General features: G+C 37.8%; 1 protein-coding gene across 2 annotated transcripts; it reads right to left on the bottom strand.

Annotated features, from left to right (window-relative positions):
• Positions 1–4,856: 4,856 nt before the first annotated feature.
• On the bottom strand, positions 4,857–19,701 carry LOC106071871 (general transcriptional corepressor trfA-like). Of its 2 annotated transcripts, none has more exons than XM_013232089.2 (3): positions 19,635–19,701; positions 5,639–8,327; positions 4,857–5,301 (listed from the first exon to the last, which is right to left on the bottom strand). In XM_013232089.2, the coding sequence occupies exons 2-3, from the start codon at positions 8,253–8,255 to the stop codon at positions 4,970–4,972; spliced, it is 2,949 nt and encodes a 982-aa protein (XP_013087543.2). In that variant the 5' UTR covers positions 8,256–8,327; positions 19,635–19,701; the 3' UTR covers positions 4,857–4,969. The 2 variants fall into 2 exon arrangements, with proteins under 2 accessions (XP_013087543.2, XP_013087542.2); XM_013232088.2 differs by lacking the exon at positions 19,635–19,701 and adding an exon at positions 11,040–11,159.
• Positions 19,702–21,630: the final 1,929 nt, after the last annotated feature.

Raw genomic sequence — 21,630 nt, 5'->3', positions numbered from 1 at the left:
ACTAGATAAATAATCCTAAGTGTAATGAATTAAATTGTTTTCATAATTCCCTGCCAAGGAATTAAATATTTAATAATGTTTTTAAGGTTTTTGGTAAGAGGTAGTTAATAAGAGAAAGATTCTAAAGTGCTAAATTGCAAAATATATTTGTGAATACGGTTTAGTCTAGATTTCATTTGTACAAATACATTTGATTCAATTAGTACAATATATATATTGGCCACTGACAAGTATAAATGTTGATGCTAGATCAAGATAAACTAAGGACTTATGATATTTTACAAATGTCAAGTCCCTTAATAAAAGTCTCGTCAAGCCAATGTGTTTGAGTAGGATTAATAACATGTTTAACCGCTCCTATATAATATATATAAAACTAGGTCTATTCTTAATGATCATACAATAACATAAAAAGAAAACCTACATACATTAGTCTAGGTGAATTTGAAATAGATAAATGACACAAGTACGTAACCGAAATGGATACAATCACAAGCAAGTCAAGTCATTCTGCTAGGTTACAGACCAGCAATCCTCGGAGGAGGGAAATAGTTTCAAGGGCAGAGACAGGAGAGAGGTGGCTCAGCTTCAGTGCTTAGAAGGGAACGCACTGTGTCAGAAACTAACGGAGGTGGGGCTGGAACTGGAAGCAAACAATGAGGATCAAAAGGAAAAGGGTGACAACTCTTCTGATCCAACATAAACACCGATCAGCAATAGACATTGCGTCAACTTGTGAATTTAGAGACCATGGGACTTGAAAAACTCGCCCGCTAGCGTTTCTTTGTCTCCTCGAGCAGGTGTTTCGAGATAGAGAAAGGGGTAGATAACACTGGGGCTTGACCGTGTCGAAGGTGCCGGCTTGACCGCAGCGAAGATAGTTGCGTCACAATACTGGACAGTGCGAGCCATGGCCAGAGAAACTTTGCAGCGGGTTGTCCCTGAAGTGACCCGCAGTTCCAGCGTTATTTCTCTAACATTCATTTTCGGATCAAGCTAAAACATTGCACAATTATTCATTGGCATAGACAATAATCAATAAAACACAATGTACCATTTAGTCAACGAATTACTGGTAAATATTTTTAACATCAACAAGGGAAATTAATCCCTCAGCATTTACATATATGGCTAACTATATAGGGTTGCATCCCCTTTTATAATTGTACACCCGATTTCTCCCACACCCATTCTGGGATCAAGTTGAAACTTTAAACTTAACAAAACATCTTATCTTATATAATATACACGTTACTTCAAAAAAGAAGATGATTACGTCCTACGCGTCATGCATTCAGTCATGCATATTAACCAATGACTTAAATTCTGCCAATTCATTGGTTTTCCTGGCTAGCTCAGGCAACCCATTCCATGCTCTAATAGCACTAGGGTAGAAGGAGTATTTGTACAAATTTGTCCTAGCATATGGGATGAGGAATGTGCCTTTATCTTTGTGTCTTTCAGAGCATTTTATTAAATGAATCAATTTAATTTAATTTAATTAAATATTTTTGTTTTATGTTTTAAAAGGAAATAGTTTCTATATTATTGAGATATATAGTTGTAAGTGCGGAGTTCTTCCCTTGAATCAGTTTTTTTTAAATAAATATTTTGCTTGTTCCTTAGGGTTTACTCCCTAAGTCCTTCCCATGTTTGGGTAAGGCAGCATCGGTATGGATTTAGAGTTTTCCTTTTCTATTATTATAGTTTTTGTATCAGGCATCTTTCATTCTTGTATACTATTATAGCCTGCTTAGAGACAAGTTCCTAGTTCAGATCTTTTGGTCCAGGGAGAAGATGATTTAATGCTTTTTAATTTTGTAAATTCTTTGAAATGTTCGAGATTTCCATTCAATATTTCTTCTCAGGTTCTCAAAGCTGCAACCTTTATCGAAAAGACCAAACGACATACTAGCCCCCAGTATACATCTATAAAAGACAAACTTTATATAGAATTCTAACTAATTATCTGTCGCACTCTCTAACTTGATAGTGCGGATGGAAAATAATAAGAAGATATTCATTTGTTCAAACAAAATCCCAGGAAGCTAAGTAACAGCCTTGTAGTAAAACAAAACAACTTGTGTATAGCTGTGTAAAGACTTGTAAAAAAAAATATCAGTTATACAAACATGAAAAGTCAGTTAGGGATTGCCAGCGTGCAGCCGCGCCAGACAAACAGCGAAGTGAAAAAAAAGCGTTTTTATTTGCTACTATCTTTGCTCTAATACCATCACCACCCCTCTCTAATCCCATCCACACAACCACTTTAATCTTTGCTCAGGTTTAGTTGAACACCTAACCACAAGAAATTCCTCTGCCGAAGACAGTCGTAGACGGCGAAAAGAAAATCTAAATCGACCACCGGCGGACGATGGTTATGCCTGTGTGTCGAAGCTATGACTGCGTACCCCCGCGAAATACTGCATTCCTCATTTATCTTTCAACTCAAAGATAAACCTCATTTATATGATTCCTTTTCCAAAGCCATTTTTTTTCTCGCATTCTCATGATAGTCCTTATTTCCGTTTTGTAAGCTTTTTTTTTTTTGTACCCTGAAAGGCAGTTAAAATAGTTATAGTTGGTATATTTCATAATATTACCAATAGCCCATAGCCTAAGGATAAAATATATGTTACAATTTTTTAATTATCTTCAAAATAAAGATCGCTATTAAAGAGTGCCTAAATTTCCGGTGCCTAAATTTCCGGTGCCTAATTTTCCGCCTTGTCAAAAAGTGCCCAATTTATCGGTGCCTAAATTTCCAGGTGCCTAAATAACTGGTGCCTAAAATTCCAGCGTCTAAATTTCCGGACACCCTCACTGACGCGACTGTCTCCAAGACCACTATTTTTCTCATTTGTGTTTAAAGCTTTAATGAACAATCAGCTTAACGAACAATTGTGTTGTGACAAAATATTTACACAGTTACACACCTTCAAAAGTTGTAACTTTTATCGTTTTAACTCTGACATGCTTCGACACTTATGATACGCACCACAGCACTATTCAACATACGATTAGAAGACACTGTTGATGAAGAATGAAGCCCTCTTCAGCTTGAAGCGACAACAGAGTTAGGGGAGTCTGGAGTTCGGACCAAGTCAAGCTAAAAGAGCCGCACTATGTGGTACTTGAGGCCTGGATTATGGATCTGGAGCGACACTAGGTCGGGTGTTGTTGCGATCTATAGGGCTGATGATGTAAAGGTCATCTGCTTCCGTGGCCCACTGTTAACGAGGGTGTCATGTGACCAGCACAACGACCGATCACCTTTTTTCCCCCCAACTAACACCAGGTACCCATAAGAGCTGGATGGACTCAAAGGCACCCCAAAGATCCCGAAATAAAAAATCCCAATCTTCACCAGGATTCAAACCCAGGACCCCACAGCCAAATCCCACAACACATAGTACACGAGCAGGCAGTCATATCTCACACAGTCCCATACCTTGGTATATCATAAGTATTCTTGTAAGCAGATTCAACACTTATACCTTTCTTTTATATAATTATCTAAGGGGACGATGAATTAATTAACAGTAGTTAATTGACTAATGGGTTATTTTTAAAACTTGATTCATGTCTTGTCTATTCCAATGAGTGAAATAACGTGTCCAGTCAGACAGAGTGAGTTGATATAAGCTTTGTAATAAAAATATCCAGAATTGGGAATGAACCTACGACATTCCCGTAAGTCTCTATCATCTAAGTATCTTGTGTGAAATTTTAGCTTGAAATAAATGATTTTTTTTTACTTTTCCCATGCAGATAGTGTGTGCTAGATGTACGAGTCGACACAATAAAACATAAATGGAAGGATAATAGTCGACATTGAAACTTGTTTCAAGCTAATCAATACGTCACTGCAAATATTTTATATGAAAATTTTAAGTAGAAATACGAAACAAAATAGGACAGAATAAACTTTCGAACTAATCAATCTACCGTTTGCCAACCTGAAATAATAAAATAACATATGTTGATCTTTTTTTTTTAAAGTTTCAATACCTTTTATATTCAAGCTATTTAATGTCCAGACATATTGACTGTTGCAGGTCTTACGTAATGTCCAGATAGAGTGACTGCTGCAAAGTGTGACCCATGTAATGTCCAAATAGATTGACTGCTGCATTATAGGCCTTATGCAATGTATGAACCTGATTATGGACACGTTTTATCAGTGATGCACAAACTATGGCTGGCAGGGGACATCCGGTGCCTGAAGCGCTTCTATCCGGTCCGTCTTAAACTTCTGCCGATAATGCTAAACGACTTTTTCTTAACTACTATACGTCCGGTAACACGCGAGTTTATATGGCTACCAGTTTAAAGAGATTTGGTCATCGCTCTGGTAAATTAATGGTACCAACTTCCGAGTTAAAAATAAAATCTATTGTATTTAAATATCACCTAAAGTAATAATGTTATGGATTTAAAAAAAAGAATAAATTATACTATAATATTTAAAACAAAGTTAATATTTACAATTTTCGTCGAGAACTAATGACTTTCATTTTCAAAACAAATTCTATGAGAAATCGTGTGGCAACACTGGGTTGTGACTAGCTCAACTAAACAATTTTGAAGGAAAACAAATTCTATGAGAAATCGTGTGGCAACACTGGGTTGGGACTAGCTCAACTAAACAATTTTGAAGGAAAACAAATTCTATGAGAAATCGTGTGGCAACACTGGGTTGGGACTAGCTCAACTAAACAATTTTGAAGGAAAACAAATTCTATGAGAAATCGTGTGGCAACACTGGGTTGTGACTAGCTCAACTAAACAATTTTGAAGGAAAACAAATTGAAAGTTCAAAATGTACTTATGAATCAAACAATGAACTCTTGTTTTTTAAACAGAAAACTTTTACATAACAACCATATACAATATTGAACATGTACATACACAATATGACTACAAGTTAGCAGAAAGGCTAGTAGAAGCCGACTGTCAAGACTACATATTAGGAACTAAATTGCCCGTACACCTCTCTGTCGTAGAAAATGATACTCTGTTGGTGCACCTTCAAAATATGCTCCACAACATTGACTTTCTGGTCAAACTCTTGGTCACAGTAGCCGCACAGAAAGCGCTTCTGAAACTGGTGCTTTATAAAGTGATTGGTTAGATCTTCCTGTCCGGAGCTGATGTAGCCGCATCTTCTACATCTTAACCGCCAACTGTCCACTTCAACAGGGAGGAGCCCTTCCTTGGCCTCACACTGCTGAGCATGACACCGGAAGTTCCGAAGCTCATTGGATTTGTACGAGCACAAGTTGCAGGAGTAAGTAGTTGCTAGAAGATGAAAGTGGCAATATAATATTTTATTGAATTGACTGAAGCTATTATCAGGCTTATTAGAACATAGTTTCTGGTAGAGGGTTGAAATTATATTTTTATTTATATCAGTTATCTAGAGTCTATTCGCTGATTTGTAATTCTGGTCAATTTCGACGTTCTATTAAACGATGTTTAAAAATGCAAATTTGAAAAAATTAATATAATGTAATATAATACAAGAAATAATAACAACCCCAAAAAAAAAGAGGGTAAAGAAAAACAATAAAACTTTAAATAACTAAGGGCTGTAACACTTTGGTTCGCATTGCTTATGAAAACCAAAATTGCATACCTTGTAGACAACTGGACTTCAGTTTAGCAGCCTTGACATCCATCGACTTTCTTCTGGGCACGGTTTTATTATGATCCGCTGTATTTCTTGCTAAGCTTGTGGGCTTCACAGCAAAGGTGTCAGTTTGTACAGCTTGACACCTTGATCTGCTTGTCATTGGTAGAATGTTCTCAAATACCATACCCTTAGACTTTCCTGGAGTAATATTTCCAAGACCAGTATAGTTAAATGTTGCACATTGTCGATTTTGCCTAGTTGAGGATCTGGTCATCTTTTTATCTATTGGTTTAGGTTTGTTTTTTACTAAAGATGTGAACTTCTTAATAGCTGTAGGTCTTGTTGCGACGCTATCTGCAGCAGTCAACCTTAGAGATGTCGATGTAGGCACAGTTTGGGAGTTGTGTATAGATGGGGTGATTGTTTTAGAAGTAGGATTTTCAAAAGATGCAGAATCAAAAGATGTCGAAACCAGAAAAGGTGCGACTACCGAAGAAGTCGATTGGTTTGTCTGTCTTGGTAGAACTTGTGATGATGGTATAGAATCGGGGTTCGGTGTGGTTGATGACTTTGATACATTTACGAGTCCTGCTACCGACATTGGCCTGATTTCTCTAGATACTGTTGCTAGGTCTGGCGCCATTCTTGATTCTAGTAACTTTGTCTGATCTAATGCAGCTTTGGGTTCTGATACATACTTTCTTCCTGAAACAACATTTCTTGAGACACTTGTTTTTAATCCTGATACATTAATGTCTTCTACAGTTTTGATAGAATGTAATAGAGCCGTAGTTTCATGAACTGAACTGGACTTTGTTACAGCTATTTGCTCTGCAGCAAAAAGTTTGACCATAGCCTCAGATTTTGTTGCTTGTGTGGACATTCCTACGTGTAACGATGAGGTGCCAGAAACATTTATATCTCCCGATAAAGTAGCTGTGTCATACATTTCTGTTGAGGTAGAATTGCAAGTAGTCACCATTGTCATTGAAGGAACAAAGCTTGGGTCGACAATTTCCACTTTACAATGTATGTCATTGTTTACATTGGAATAAACTACTGGAAAACTTTCTTTATTGGCGGTCCACCAAGAGTTCAAAAGACGGTCACCTTCTTTAGCACTAAACTTTTTGTCTTCATCATAATTTATATGAGCTATGTTGACAAAGTTTTTGTCTAGATTAAAAGGGCTGTGGGAGCTTTTCTCTAGATTATCAGGGCTTTTGGATTCAACATTAACTGAAAACTGTATTATCTTTGATTTAGTTTCGTTTTGCGGCGGGCTTTTAGAAGTTTCGGTCGATGACAAAGAGATAGATGACAAAGTGGGAAGACGATCTGCAGGCTGAGAGATTTCCCTGGAGACGAGATTTCTGCTATTGAGCTCATCTTCAGGTAGATCTTGTTGATTTCTATCCAGCACTAAAGACTCGCTAGTTGACGTCTCAAAACTATATTCTTGATCAAAAATGATGATAGTATCTTCTGAAAGTTCTTCATCAGAACTATATTCATTTGAAATGTCTTTAAGTAGCTCCACCTGACTCTCCTGGCAAGACAAACCGGTTGATTGTTCAGGTGGCAAAATTAAAGGTAATTTCATGGATTGATTGCAAGGTTTTACAAAATCAATTTCATGATAGACAACTGCGGCTTCTACCTCTGCAAGATTTCCATACGTCTGAGTCGAAGGTAGGCCCTGTGTTATATTTTGAGAATGTGATAGATTTCTTTTCATGTCACATTCGTTCTGTTTATCTACAGTTTCTAGTGATGATAAAATGTTATGAGAAAGTGGTGGTGTCAGTAATAATTGTTCCAGCAAAAGCTCATTTCTTGTACGCTTTTGACCACAGACGTCTGTCTTTGATTGATGTGTAGATAATGTCCCATTGGGCCTTTGTTTTCTTTTATTTGGGGCTATTGCTATCTGTTGAATACTATTCAAAGACTGTTTGCTACTATTCAAATACTTTTCACTACTAACCAATGACTTTTGGTTATTATTTGTATATTCAAGATTACTATTTGTAAACTGTTTGCTACTATTCAAAGAATGCTGGCTACTATTTAAAGGCTGCTGATTACTATTCAAAGGCTGCTGGCTACTATTTAAAGACTGCTGGCTACTAGGTGTTTGACATCCAATTATATTTGCAAAACGATCATTCTGGTGATTCTCTTTGATGTTCATAGTTGTAATAACGTTTCGGTTGACACCGTTCATCATTGCATAATACTTCTCAATAGAAGACCTCGGCTTATTAGTCTTCCAATTGAAACTGGTGTTATTATTATTGCTATTATTGGGCGCTCTGGCTGATACACTAAACGAAGCAAAGTCTTGGAGCCCTGAACTTTGTAATGTGTTCATTGGATTCTGTGTATACCATTGTTCGTTAAACTCAACTTGATCATCTTCATTGAAGAACAATGTCTCATATACGTCAGTGCAAGGGGGGTCTGGGAAACGTGTGCACAGATTCAAGTGTCCTCCATGTTGCGCCAAAGAACTAACGTTCTCGGGACAGTGATTATGAGCCTGACACTGTTTTGCAAGATTGGAACACTTAGTGTTGAAATTGAAAATATATTGCTGATACGAACTAGTGCGCGGCATGTTACAGCTGATGAGCCTGTGTGTTTAGTTCTTTTGTTCTCTGATCTTCTCTCTGCATTCAAAGAGAATGACCTGAAAATAAAACAAACAGACCAATTATCTTTTTCCTGCAGGACGCGTGAATGTCAGAAATGCTGCTTGCTAAGACATATGGACTCTCTAAGCTGGAGACAATATTGCTAAAATATGATAGTGTGCTTCCCTATCATTATGATAACACTAATTTAATTCCTAGAGAGCTGTTAACAAACATTATGTGCATTATGTACATGACAGACATCGAGCTAAAAGATTTGTAAGACATTAAAAAACAAGTTAAACGTAAAAATACTTTTAAACAAGAAAACAAAAATATTTTTTTTAAAGCCTCCTTTATGCAACTTATAGAGCGATTGCTTTTTTCCTTTAAAATTATTGAATGGTAGATTTTTAAAAATGAAACTTTTTTTACCTAACCACCCCCCCCCTCTTCTCTCCGAGAAAGAATCCTGGTTAAGAAAATGTATAGATCTAGTACACTTTATAATATTCCAATGATAAGCATTTACGTATAGACTATAGACGATGCGCAAAATTTTCCTGAACATTACTTTATTAAACTCTTGAATCAATAAAAGTCATACATTCGGAAATTCCCGAAAGCGATTGTTCTTCTCAAAACCGATGTTCGATTGGGACATCTAAATTTCTAGTCAAATTTAAATTTAATTTTGAATTGAAAACTGATAAACACCAACGAGAAATGAATTCTTTTGTCAGCGATATACATCAACTGTTACATTTCTAGGAAAGTCGTTAAAATCAATTTTGAGATAAGCTGCAGGTTCCTGGCTGGTTCCAGGTTCCTTGAAGTTCTGACTTATTCTATTGACTGACTTATTGCGGTATTGTAAAAAAAAAATATTATATTGAGTTAACTGTCCTTGATTCTTCTCACTTTGCGCTTTGGGATTTGGGGGGGGGGTTATGGAATGTAAACAACTTGGTTTAGTTAGTGGGGTGTAATTACAATGCCCCTAACAGTCGATAATTGAGAGTGTGAAAGTATCTTAGAATGTGATACTAAATGTACAAGGTCATGAGTTACTGGTCATTTCAATTATAACAGGTGCAGATGAGTTGTGTGTGATTAGGGTATGATTCTCATTTTGTATTCAACATAATGGAGATGCCACAGATTTCGAATCTCCTGCACTACTTCTAGCACACTCAACAGATTTCAAATCTCCTGCACTACTTCTAGCACACTCAACAGATTTCAAATATCCTGCACTACTTCTAGCACACTCAACAGATTTCAAATCTCCTGCACTACTTCTAGCACACTCAACAGATTTCAAATATCCTGCACTACTTCTAGCACACTCAACAGATTTCGAATCTCCTGCACTACTTCTAGCACACTCAACAGATTTCAAATCTCCTGCACTACTTCTAGCACACTCAACAGATTTCAAATCTCCTGCACTACTTCTAGCACACTCAACAGATTTCAAATATCCTGCACTACTTCTAGCACACTCAACAGATTTCAAATCTCCTGCACTATTTCTAGCACACTCAACAGATTTCAAATTCCCTGCACTACATCTAGCACACTCAACAGATTTCAAATATCCTGCACTAATTCTAGCACACTCAACAGATTTCAAATCTCCTGCACTACTTCTAGCACACTCAACAGATTTCAAATCTCCTGCACTACTTCTAGCACACTCAACAGATTTCAAATATCCTGCACTACTTCTAGCACACTCAACAGATTTCAAATATCCTGCACTACTTCTAGCACACTCAACAGATTTCAAATATCCTGCACTACTTCTAGCACACTCAACAGATTTCGAATATCCTGCACTACTTCTAGCACACTCAACAGATTTCAAATCTCCTGCACTACTTCTAGCACACTCAACAGATTTCGAATATCCTGCACTACTTCTAGCACACTCAACAGATTTCAAATCTCCTGCACTACTTCTAGCACACTCAACAGATTTCGAATCTCCTGCACTACTTCTAGCACACTCAACAGATTTCAAATCTCCTGCACTACTTCTAGCACACTCAACAAAGAAGTAACAAGAAAAACAACGTTTATAATAAGTGTCATCGTATCCATTAGATTGGATCAATGAAGTCATTATACCAAATACAGATATAGACATAATAAATCTGTGCCATTAGACATATTTTTACCAAATGTATTTTTTAGCTTTTAGCTTTCTCGGTGCGCAATGATTCTATCACTTGTCAAGACCAGTTGGGAAAGCGGGAGGGAAGAGGAGTGTATCTTGGTGAATGTTTACGTGATCATTTTTGAATGCACAAAAATAAAATGTTCACCAAGGATTCATGAGTAAGCAAGGGATTTAGTTAACTCATCGTTAAAGTATGATTTCTTTCCCTTGTTCAATATACTAGACAAAATAATTACCAATAGTTAATGAAATGTTGTTGTTTTTTATTGATTCTTGTGTTATCAGGTCAAAGAAATAATTGTGCAAAATTTCAGCTTAATCCGAGATTAACTTTTGGCCAGACTGACCGACAGAGTGAGTAGATATAAGCTTTTTAAAAAACTTAATATTTATTTACAAACCTATGTGGGTTATACATATTAGATAATTACAGCTCGAATGACAGCGAAAAGGGTTAATATGTCCCATATTAACAATCAAGGTCGTTTAGACTGTATTCAGTACTGTACGATAACAATGCATCGACAATATTACTTAATATATTAAACAACACACATAGAATGAACAATGAGTACCTCCTTACCTTAGAAAGAAGAACCAAAAATAACAACCGACACCCGGCCCAGACCTGGTCAGCTATACAAACTGACAAAACTGACCACTGGCTACACGTATTACCTCCCTTGAAAAAAAAAACATGCTAAAACGCAACTCACAACAAATAAATAAACATACACACACAATCACATTTTACACACCCCTTGTTCCTGACAGAGCACTGTTCAATCGCTCTCATTTTTTTCTCACAGGCTTATCTCCCCTTAGCTTTGTTCATTTTCAATATAAATGATATTGATTAATTACGACAAATTTACTGCTTAATCTTTTGATTGATCCATGTGTTGTCATTGGCAGTGAATAATTGTGTGAGCTTGTTTCTTGATCCGAGAATGGAAAGTGGGAGAAGTAAAGTGTCAAATAGTTTGACCAGACAGACAGACAGACAGACAGACGGATTCTGATGCTCAGGTTACGTACATTGTGGAGTCTTCAGACAGGCCGGGGGCGAAGAGCTCCGGGTCCACGCCTGCCCTCTGAATGAAAGCCTTCTCAATGGTCAGTGGAATTATGGAGAAGCACAGCTCTCCTATTCCCTAAAAGACTTTTTCGAAGATGCGAATGTTGATGAAGCCCTGAACAATGCTGGTCAATATTTCCGAATTCCAATCTCCATTTTGTAAATAAATAAAAAATGTAAAAAATCCTGGCACTACGTGTAACGTGTTCTCTATAGTAGAAAAAGTTAGGCCTCTCTATCAATCATTTATTTTTTTTTGTACTTTACTCTTGCTAATCGTTACATTGTACAATTCTCTTATTATAAAGATACTTATACATTGTACAGTTCTCTTATTATAAAGATATTTATACATTGTACAGTTCTCTTATTATAAAGATATTTATACATTGTACAGTTCTCTTATTATAAAGATATTTATACATTGTACAATTCTCTTATTATAAAGATATTTATACAGTGTACAGTTCTCTTATTATAAAGATATTTATACATTGTACAGTTCTCTTATTATAAAGATATTTATACATTGTACAGTTCTCTTATTATAAAGATATTTATACATTGTACAATTCTCTTATTATAAAGATATTTATACATTAAACAATTCTCTTATTATAAAGATATTTATACATTGTACAATTCTCTTATTATAAAGATATTTATACATTGTACAATTCTCTTATTATAAAGATATTTATACATTGTACAATTCTCTTATTATAAAGATGACACATGGAACACTTGGAAGCCTGAATTGTTTATGACTCTTCGTTGTAGTTTTGGAGAAGACTATGTGAAGGGAACGAGGACACGCTGGTGATTACTTAGCGGTATTTACTTTGTTCCTACTGAAGCATTTCTTGCCTGTGTTTTTATTCCTACGAGTATCAGTGTGTATGTCTGACGTACATTTCCTTGGGTTCAATGCTGTATCGCTGTACGACATTGCTCTCATGAAGGGGACGACGAACATGACGTCAGAGAAAATTGAAACAGACCGCAGTGATGTCCAAACTACCACCCGCGGTCGTTGCTATCCGGCCCTAGTAACCCTTTCCCAAAGAGCAAAATTAATCCAGAGACTCATCTTCATTGGACACAGCCATTGTGTTATTGATGCGGTCAGTAACAAAGGTGTAGAAAGTTTATGTCTCCCCGGCTAAAAACAGGTTGGCCACCACATTTTAAAAGTACTGTAGTTTTGAACTACTGTAGGCCCTATATTAACATATACCTAGTTGACCAGAGACATCCATTAATACCGAATAATATCAAACTAAGAACATATTAAAAAATAAAGCTCAACCATGAGTAAAAAATTGATCCTACGAACACCCCTGGTTCAGGATAGTTAAATCTAATTCTTTTTACAAAGTTTGCCTTAAGATGTTTGACAATTTAATTTGAAAAATGAGACTAGGCCTAAAGGAGCGAAAAGAATGATTAATTAGATCATTCAATGCATTCTCATCCGATTTATCGTCCAGAATTTAGTTTAGGGGCTGCTTGGTCGTGTGGTATGTGATCTGGACAGTACCCTTGATAGTCCCCTGTTCGAAACTTGCTAAACCGCTAAACATAGACATCAAATGAAAGGATTGGTCTAGGAAGTGAGAATGTTCAATTATGAAAGAAGATTCAAGACATGTAATGTAACTCTAAAAAAAATATAGAATGATAAAAGTATGATAAAAATATTGATCTAGAAACATACAGTAAGTCATAGCATTCTTTGTAGGTTACTTTATGGACAGCTTCGACACGCTAGTCTTTATAGACCCCGGTATCGATGTTGTTCCATGTTTTTTGTTGTTGGCCTTCTTCAGTCGTATCGACTAGGGTTCCTCTTGTAGACTGTGGTTCATCTTGTATACTGTGGTTCATCTTGTAGACTGTGGTTCATCTTGTAGACTGTGGTTCATCTCGTAGACTGTGGTTCATCTTGTAGAACGACTATGGTTCATCTCGTAGACTGTGGTTCATCTCGTAGACTGTGGTTCATCTTGTAGACTGTGGTTCCTCTTGTAGACTTGGGTTCCTCTTGTGGACTGTGGTTCATCTTGTAGACTGTGGTTCATCTCGTAGACTGTGGTTCATCTTGTACAACGACTATGGTTCATCTCGTAGACTGTGGTTCATCTCGTAGACTGTGGTTCATCTTGTGGACTGTGGTTCATCTTGTAGACTGTGGTTCATCTTGTAGACTGTGGTTCATCTTGTAGACTATGGTTCATCTTGTAGAAAGACTGTGGTTCATCTCGTAGACTGTGGTTCATCTTGAAGAAAGACTGTGGTTCATCTTGTAGACTGTGGTTCATCTCGTAGACTGTGGTTCATCTTGTAGACTGTGGTTCATCTTGTAGACTGTGGTTCCTCTTGTAGACTGTGGTTCCTCTTGTAGACTGTGGTTCATCTCGTAGACTGTGGTTCATCTTGTAGACTGTGGTTCATCTTGTAGACTGTGGTTCATCTCGTAGACTGTGGTTCATCTTGTAGACTGTGGTTCATCTCGTAGACTGTGGTTCATCTTGTAGACTGTGGTTCATCTTGTAGACTGTGGTTCCTCTTGTAGACTGTGGTTCATCTTGTAGACTGTGGTTCATCTCGTAGACTATGGTTCATCTTGTAGAACTACTATGGTTCATCTCGTAGACTGTGGTTCATCTTGTAGAACGACTATGGTTCATCTTGTAGAACGACTATGGTTCATCTCGTAGAACGACTATGGTTCATCTTGTAGAACGACTATGGTTCATCTTGTAGAACGACTATGGTTCATCTCGTAGACTGTGGTTCATCTTGTAGACTGTGGTTCATCTTGTAGACTGTGGTTCATCTTGTAGACTGTGGTTCATCTTGTAGACTGTGGTTCATCTTGTAGACTGTGGTTCATCTCGTAGAAAGACTGTGGTTCATCTTGTAGAAAGACTGTGGTTCATCTTGTAGACTGTGGTTCATCTCGTAGACTGTGGTTCATCTTGTAGACTGTGGTTCATCTTGTAGAAAGACTGTGGTTCATCTTGTAGAAAGACTGTGGTTCATCTTGTAGACTGTGGTTCATCTCGTAGACTGTGGTTCATCTCGTAGACTGTGGTTCATCTTGTAGACTGTGGTTCATCTTGTAGACTGTGGTTCATCTTGTAGACTGTGGTTCATCTTGTAGACTGTGGTTCATCTTGTAGACTGTGGTTCATCTCGTAGACTGTGGTTCATCTTGTAGACTGTTGTTCATCTCGTGGACTGTGGTTCATCTCGTAGACTGTGGTTCATTTTGTAGACTGTGGTTCATCTTGTAGACTGTGGTTCCTCTTGTAGACTGTGGTTCATCTTGTAGACTGTGGTTCATCTCGTAGACTATGGTTCATCTTGTAGAACTACTATGGTTCATCTCGTAGACTGTGGTTCATCTTGTAGAACGACTATGGTTCATCTTGTAGAACGACTATGGTTCATCTCGTAGACTATGGTTCATCTTGTAGAACGACTATGGTTCATCTTGTAGAACGACTATGGTTCATCTCGTATACTCTGGTTCATCTTGTAGACTGTGGTTCATCTCGTAGACTGTGGTTCATCTTGTAGACTGTGGTTCATCTTGTAGACTGTGGTTCCTCTTGTAGACTGTGGTTCATCTTGAAGACTGTGGTTCATTTCGTAGACTATGGTTCATCGTGTAGAACTACTATGGTTCATCTCGTAGACTGTGGTTCATCTTGTAGAACGACTATGGTTCATCTCGTAGACTATGGTTCATCTTGTAGAACGACTATGGTTCATCTTGTAGAACGACTATGGTTCATCTTGTAGACTGTGGTTTATCTTGTAGACTGTGGTTCATCTCGTAGACTGTGGTTCAACTTGTAGACTGTGGTTCATCTTGTAGACTGTGGTTCATCTCGTAGACTGTGGTTCATCTTGTAGAAAGACTGTGGTTCATCTCGTAGACTGTGGTTCATCTTGTAGACTGTGGTTCATCTCGTAGACTGTGGTTCATCTCGTAGACTGTGGTTCATCTTGTAGACTGTGGTTCATCTTGTAGACTGTGGTTCCTCTTGTAGACTGTGGTTCATCTCGTAGACTGTGGTTCATCTCGTAGACTGTGGTTCATCTTGTAGATTGTGGTTCATCTTGTGGATTGTGGTTCATCTTGTAGACTGTGGTTTATCTTGTAGACTGTGGTTCATCTTGTAGACTGTGGTTCATCTCGTAGACTATGGTTCATCTTGTAGAGCTACTATGATTCATCTCGTAGACTGTGGTTCATCTTGTAGAACGACTATGGTACATCTCGTAGACTATGGTTCATCTTGTAGAACGAGTATGGTTCATCTTGTAGAACGACTATGGTTCATCTCGTAGAACGACTATGGTTCATCTTGTAGAACGACTATGGTTCATCTCGGAGAACGACTGTGGTTCATCTTGTAGAGCGACTGTGGTTCATCTTGTAGAACGACTGTGGTTCATCTCGTAGACTCTGGTTCATCTTGTAGAACGACTATGGTTCATCTCGGAGAACGACTGTGGTTCATCTTGTAGAGCGACTGTGGTTCATCTTGTAGAACAACTGTGGTTCATCTTGTAGAACGACTATGGTTCATCTTGTAGAACGACTATGGTTTATCTTGTAGAGCGACTGTGGTTCATCTTGTAGAACAACTATGGTTCATCTGTAGAACAACTATGGTTCATCTCGTAGAACGACTTTGGTTCATCTTGTAGAACGACTATGGTTCATCTTGTAGAACGACTATGGTTCATCTCGTAGAACGACTCATCTTGTAGAGCGACTGTGGTTCATATTGTAGAACAACTATGGTTCATCTTGTAGAACGACTATGGTTCATCTCGTATAACGACTGTGGTTCATCTTGTAGAACGACTGTGGTTTATCTCGTAGAACGACTATGGTTCCTCTTGTAGAACGACTGTGGTAAATTTTATAGAACGACTATGGTTCATCTTGTAGACTGTGGTTCATCTCGTAGAACGACTATGGTTAATCTCGTAGACTATGGTTCATCTTGTAGAACGACTATGGTTCATCTTGTAGAACGACTATGATTCATCTCGTAGACTGTGGTTCATCTTGTAGACTGTGGTTCATCTCGTAGACTGTGGTTCATCTTGTAGACTGTGGTTCCTCTTGTAGAGCGACTGTGGTTCATCTTGTAGAACGACTGTGGTTCATCTCGTAGACTATGGTTCATCTTGTAGAACGACTATGGTTCATCTCGGAGAACGACTGTGGTTCATCTTGTAGAGCGACTGTGGTTCATCTTGTAGAACGACTGTGGTTCATCTCGTAGACTATGGTTCATCTTGTAGAACGACAACTATGGTTCATCTGTAGAACAACTATGGTTCATCTCGTAGAACGACTATGGTTCATCTTGTAGAACGACTATGGTTCATCTTGTAGAACGACTATGGTTCATCTCGTAGAACGACTCATCTTGTAGAGCGACTGTGGTTCATATTATAGAACAACTATGGTTCATCTTGTAGAACGACTATGGTTCATCTCGTATAACGACTGTGGTTCATCTTGTAGAACGACTGTGGTTTATCTCGTAGAACGACTATGGTTCCTCTTGTAGAACGACTGTGGTAAATTTTATAGAACATGGTTCATCTTGTAGACTGTGGTAAATTTTATAGAACATGGTTCATCTTGTAGACTGTGGTTCATCTCGTAGAACGACTATGGTTCATCTCGTAGACTGTGGTTCATCTTGTAGAACGACTATGGTTCATCTTGTAGAACGACTATGATTCATCTCGTAGACTATGGTTCATCTCGTAGACTATGGTTCATCTTGTAGAACGACTATGGTTCATCTTGTAGAACGACTATGGTTCATCTCGTAGACTGTGGTTCATCTTGTAGACTGTGGTTCATCTCGTAGACTGTGGTTCATCTTGTAGACTGTGGTTCCTCTTGTAGACTGTGGTTCATCTTGTAGACTGTGGTTCATCTCGTAGACTATGGTTCATCTTGTAGAACTACTATGGTTCATCTCGTAGACTGTGGTTCATCTTGTAGAACGACTATGGTTCATCTTGTAGAACGACTGTGGTTCATCTCGTAGACTATGGTTCATCTTGTAGAACGACTATGGTTCATCTTGTAGAACGACTATGGTTCATCTCGTAGAACGACTATGGTTCATCTTGTAGAACGACTATGGTTCATCTCGGAGAACGACTGTGGTTCATCTTGTAGAGCGACTGTGGTTCATCTTGTAGAACGACTGTGGTTCATCTCGTAGACTATGGTTCATCTTGTTGAACGACTATGGTTCATCTCGGAGAACGACTGTGGTTCATCTTGTAGAGCGACTGTGGTTCATCTTGTAGAACGACTGTGGTTCATCTCGTAGACTATGGTTCATCTTGTAGAACGACTATGGTTCATCTCGTAGAACGACTATGCTTCATCTTGTAGAACGACTATGGTTCATCTCGGAGAACGACTGTGGTTCATCTTGTAGAGCGACTGTGGTTCATCTTGTAGAACAACTGTGGTTCATCTTGTAGAACGACTATGGTTCATCTTGTAGAACGACTATGGTTTATCTTGTAGAGCGACTGTGGTTCATCTTGTAGAACAACTATGGTTCATCTGTAGAACAACTATGGTTCATCTCGTAGAACGACTATGGTTCATCTTGTAGAACGACTATGGTTCATCTTGTAGAATGACTATGGTTCATCTTGTAGAACGACTATGGTTCATCTCGTAGAACGACTATGGTTCATCTTGTAGAACGACTATGGTTCATCTTGTAGAACGACTGTGGTTAATTTCATAGAACGACTATGGTTCATCTCGTAGAACGACTGTGGTTAATTTCATAGAACGACTATGGTTCATCTTGTAGAACGACTATGGTTCATCTCGTAGAACGACTATGGTTCATCTTGTAGAACGACTATGGTTCATCTTGTAGAACGACTGTGGTTAATTTCATAGAACGACTATGGTTCATCTCGTAGAACGACTGTGGTTAATTTCATAGAACGACTATGGTTCATCTTGTAGAACGACTATGGTTCATCTCGTAGAACGACTATGGTTCATCTTGTAGAACGACTATGGTTCATCTTGTAGAACGACTGTGGTTAATTTCATAGAACGACTATGGTTCCTCTTGTAGAACGACTGTGGTTAATTTTATAGAACGACTATGGTTCACCTTGAGGAGCACTTTTTCATGTGACTGGTGGAGCCCTATTTTGGAAAGACACTTCCGTCCACATATATTGCAGGTTCAGGCGGCTTTCACTTTGTTCATAGAGGAGTGGTATGGCACGCTTTTCTTCCAGAGCTGAGGCCCAGGTTTTTTTCGCTGTCTTTAGCTTTCTTAGTCCCCATCGCTCCCCACGTAGTGCGGTCTTAGGATATGACTTCCCAAAGTCAGTATCAGTGTTCACTGTTTTGAGGTCCCATTTTATTAACCCACGTGACGGGAGTGGGGGCGACCAGTTTTTCTAGAGCCAGACGCGAGTAGCCCGAAAAGAATGACTTTCGGGATGCGGTTGTCCTCCATCCGGCGAACATGTCCGTTTTATAAATGTAGACATGGAGTATTAGCCTCCTATCAAGAAAGTTGACCGCCAAGCAAGGACACACATTTTTCTAGTTTCTTATTTTATCTGATAAAATACAGCAATAAATTTACATCTATATTGATTTAGATTATTATAGATAATATTTAGCTTGTGTTTAACTCAATGTTTAACGTAATGACTATATTAGTCATCAAATAAAAAAACAGGTCTATTTATTTAAATCTATTTAGTGCAGATTATAAATCTAGTTGCATCAAGGCCACGTTTGCAATGCAAATGATTTAGATCTAGATCTAAGTGCCAGAAGTAATCGAGTTCTAGGCCTAATTTAGTAATTAAGTCTTCTTGATCTAGTACTATTATGTAATATACGATATAGTTCTATATAGGTCTAGTCTGGTTAACTAGATCTATTTTAGATCAACATCTATATAGAACTAGATATATCTAGATAGCACGTGACACCTAGATCTAGATCTATTTTTTTAGACTTGGTATAACCTAGAATTAACAGATGTTTACCTTGAATATAAAAATATAGGTCTATCACAACAGCGTGGCGCGTATTCATCAATTTTCAAAATAGAGTCGTAGTGACGCAAATTTAAAATTTAGCGTTTATAAACGTTTCAATATAGTGCATGATGTTTGAGCTGATTTGAAATACCGCTACTAAACGAGAAGTGCGCATTGATTTTGATATTCCCGAAAAACTCGTAAACGCAAAGCTGGAATTTCCCGAAAAAAATACAATACAAGTTCTATTATGTAGCTTTGAAACATGCGTACTATCACTGACTTAGAAGTTAAGTCTGGCGTTTTCAAAGTAGAGAATGACTTCACTATTTGGTACTTCACCAAAGCATTGTATAGAATACTGTATATAATGCTCTAGATTCTAGAGTAACTAAATCTGTCTTATGTTTTAATCTTTAAAAAATATTTAGAAATAAAATATAGATAAATGAAATGAAAAGAAATACAAAATGAACAACAGAATATCTTTAGATTTAAAAAACAAGGTTACAAAGACAGTTTGTGTGGAAACACAAACTTAAAATCTGCCCCCAAAGTGGTCCACCCAGGCAGGTAAAAAGGCAGGTTACAATATTTTCAGAAAGAATATCATAATGAAATTCTAAAAGGCAAATGACAGAGAAGAATGGAGAAAAAAGGTTGACAAATCGCATGTGGTGCCCCAAATGTCCAGCAGACCCGGGATAAGTAAAGTTAATGTGAAGTTAGATGTGAACCTGGCTAACTGATGTCTTATAATGAGTATCTAATTGATCTTTTTGCTTTGTAAAGGGTCAATCTCTTATTCAAACCTCAAGAAAAAAACATTTCCGTAAAAAAAATAATTTAAAAAATTCCTTTAGTTTTGTGTTTCATATGTGTGTAAATGCACTGCAGCCACGTGATAATATGAAAAACTACGTATTAATTGTTGTTTTAATTATGTCTAACTTATTTGCATAGTAAATAGATTTTTTTCTCTTTAAAAAAAGTTCAACATTTTTTTTTTGTAAATGTAGTAATTAGTATGACAGAAAATACATAACTTAGCAATAAAATTGTAAAAATATATTTTTTTTTAAATCAAAAATCTAAAACCATTTGCAAGAATAGTGTACTGTGTGCATCCTTAACAAAAAGCCACCTGTGTTTGTAACTATTAAAAATATATAGTTGTAAAAATGGTGTGTTTTTGCTTGCATAATTGATTTGAAAAATTAGATTTTTCGCTTTCAGAAAAGAAAAAAAAATAGCCATTGCATCATAACTTTGAATGGTCTAAAATATTATGATGTCCGATTTTCATTTTCTCTTCTAGTTTCTGAGATCTAAAAGGGACGGACAGATGGACAGACGGACAGACAGGTCACACACAACTAATAGCGTCTTTTCCCCTTTCGGGGGCCGCTAAAAACACACTTATATTGTATGTGAATACTAGGTCCAATTATCAGATAATCAAAAAATTATTTGAAGCAAAAAGTCATATTGTTATAAACCTGGTGGTGGCACAGATGGGGGTAGTGGTATGAGTGTAGTCAGTCGACGCAAATCGCCCCAGGCCAGCGCTAGACGAGCGGTCAACCGTGACGAGTTACGACGATCGGCCGAGACGAGTGTCAACAAGAGGGTTCGGGAAGAATCGCCGTCGTGAACAGAGCTCATTAGCGTCACGAGAGTTGTAGTCATCTGACCACCTAGAAACGTCGAGCGGCGTTCTGTCCGGTTCTAGAAGGCCAGTAGGGACCCTATATAAAGAGCGGAGGTGTCGCAGTCAAGACGGTTCAGAAAGCGGGTTCACGACAGGAGTTCAGAACACGGTCGACTACAGCACAGTTCAACGGTGTGGTTCTGTACGGAGCATTACGACGGTTCAGTGTGGAGTACTATCAAGTACAGTTGAGACGAACGGCGTCTTGATCTTGGTCTGTGATCGAGTCCGACACAACGAGCCCAAGTGTGTGAAGTCAGTCCCGAACTGTTGAACCCAGTGCAAGCCCGG

The sequence above is a fragment of the Biomphalaria glabrata genome, chromosome 4, assembly GCF_947242115.1.
Source record: "Biomphalaria glabrata chromosome 4, xgBioGlab47.1, whole genome shotgun sequence".
In the NCBI taxonomy this organism is placed as follows: Eukaryota; Metazoa; Mollusca; class Gastropoda; family Planorbidae; genus Biomphalaria; species Biomphalaria glabrata.
Note: the sequence above shows the minus strand (reverse complement) of the source record. Positions and strands in the feature narration are given on the sequence as shown.

Bases quoted from the DNA above. Each gene is read 5' to 3' on its own strand.
- LOC106071871 (XM_013232089.2), bottom strand. From the start codon at position 8,255: ATGCCGCGCACTAGTTCGTATCAGCAATATATTTTCAATTTCAACACT. The intron at 5,302-5,638 runs GTATGCAATTTT...TTCATCTTCTAG, and splicing joins GAAGTCCAGTTGTCTACAAG to CAACTACTTACTCCTGCAAC.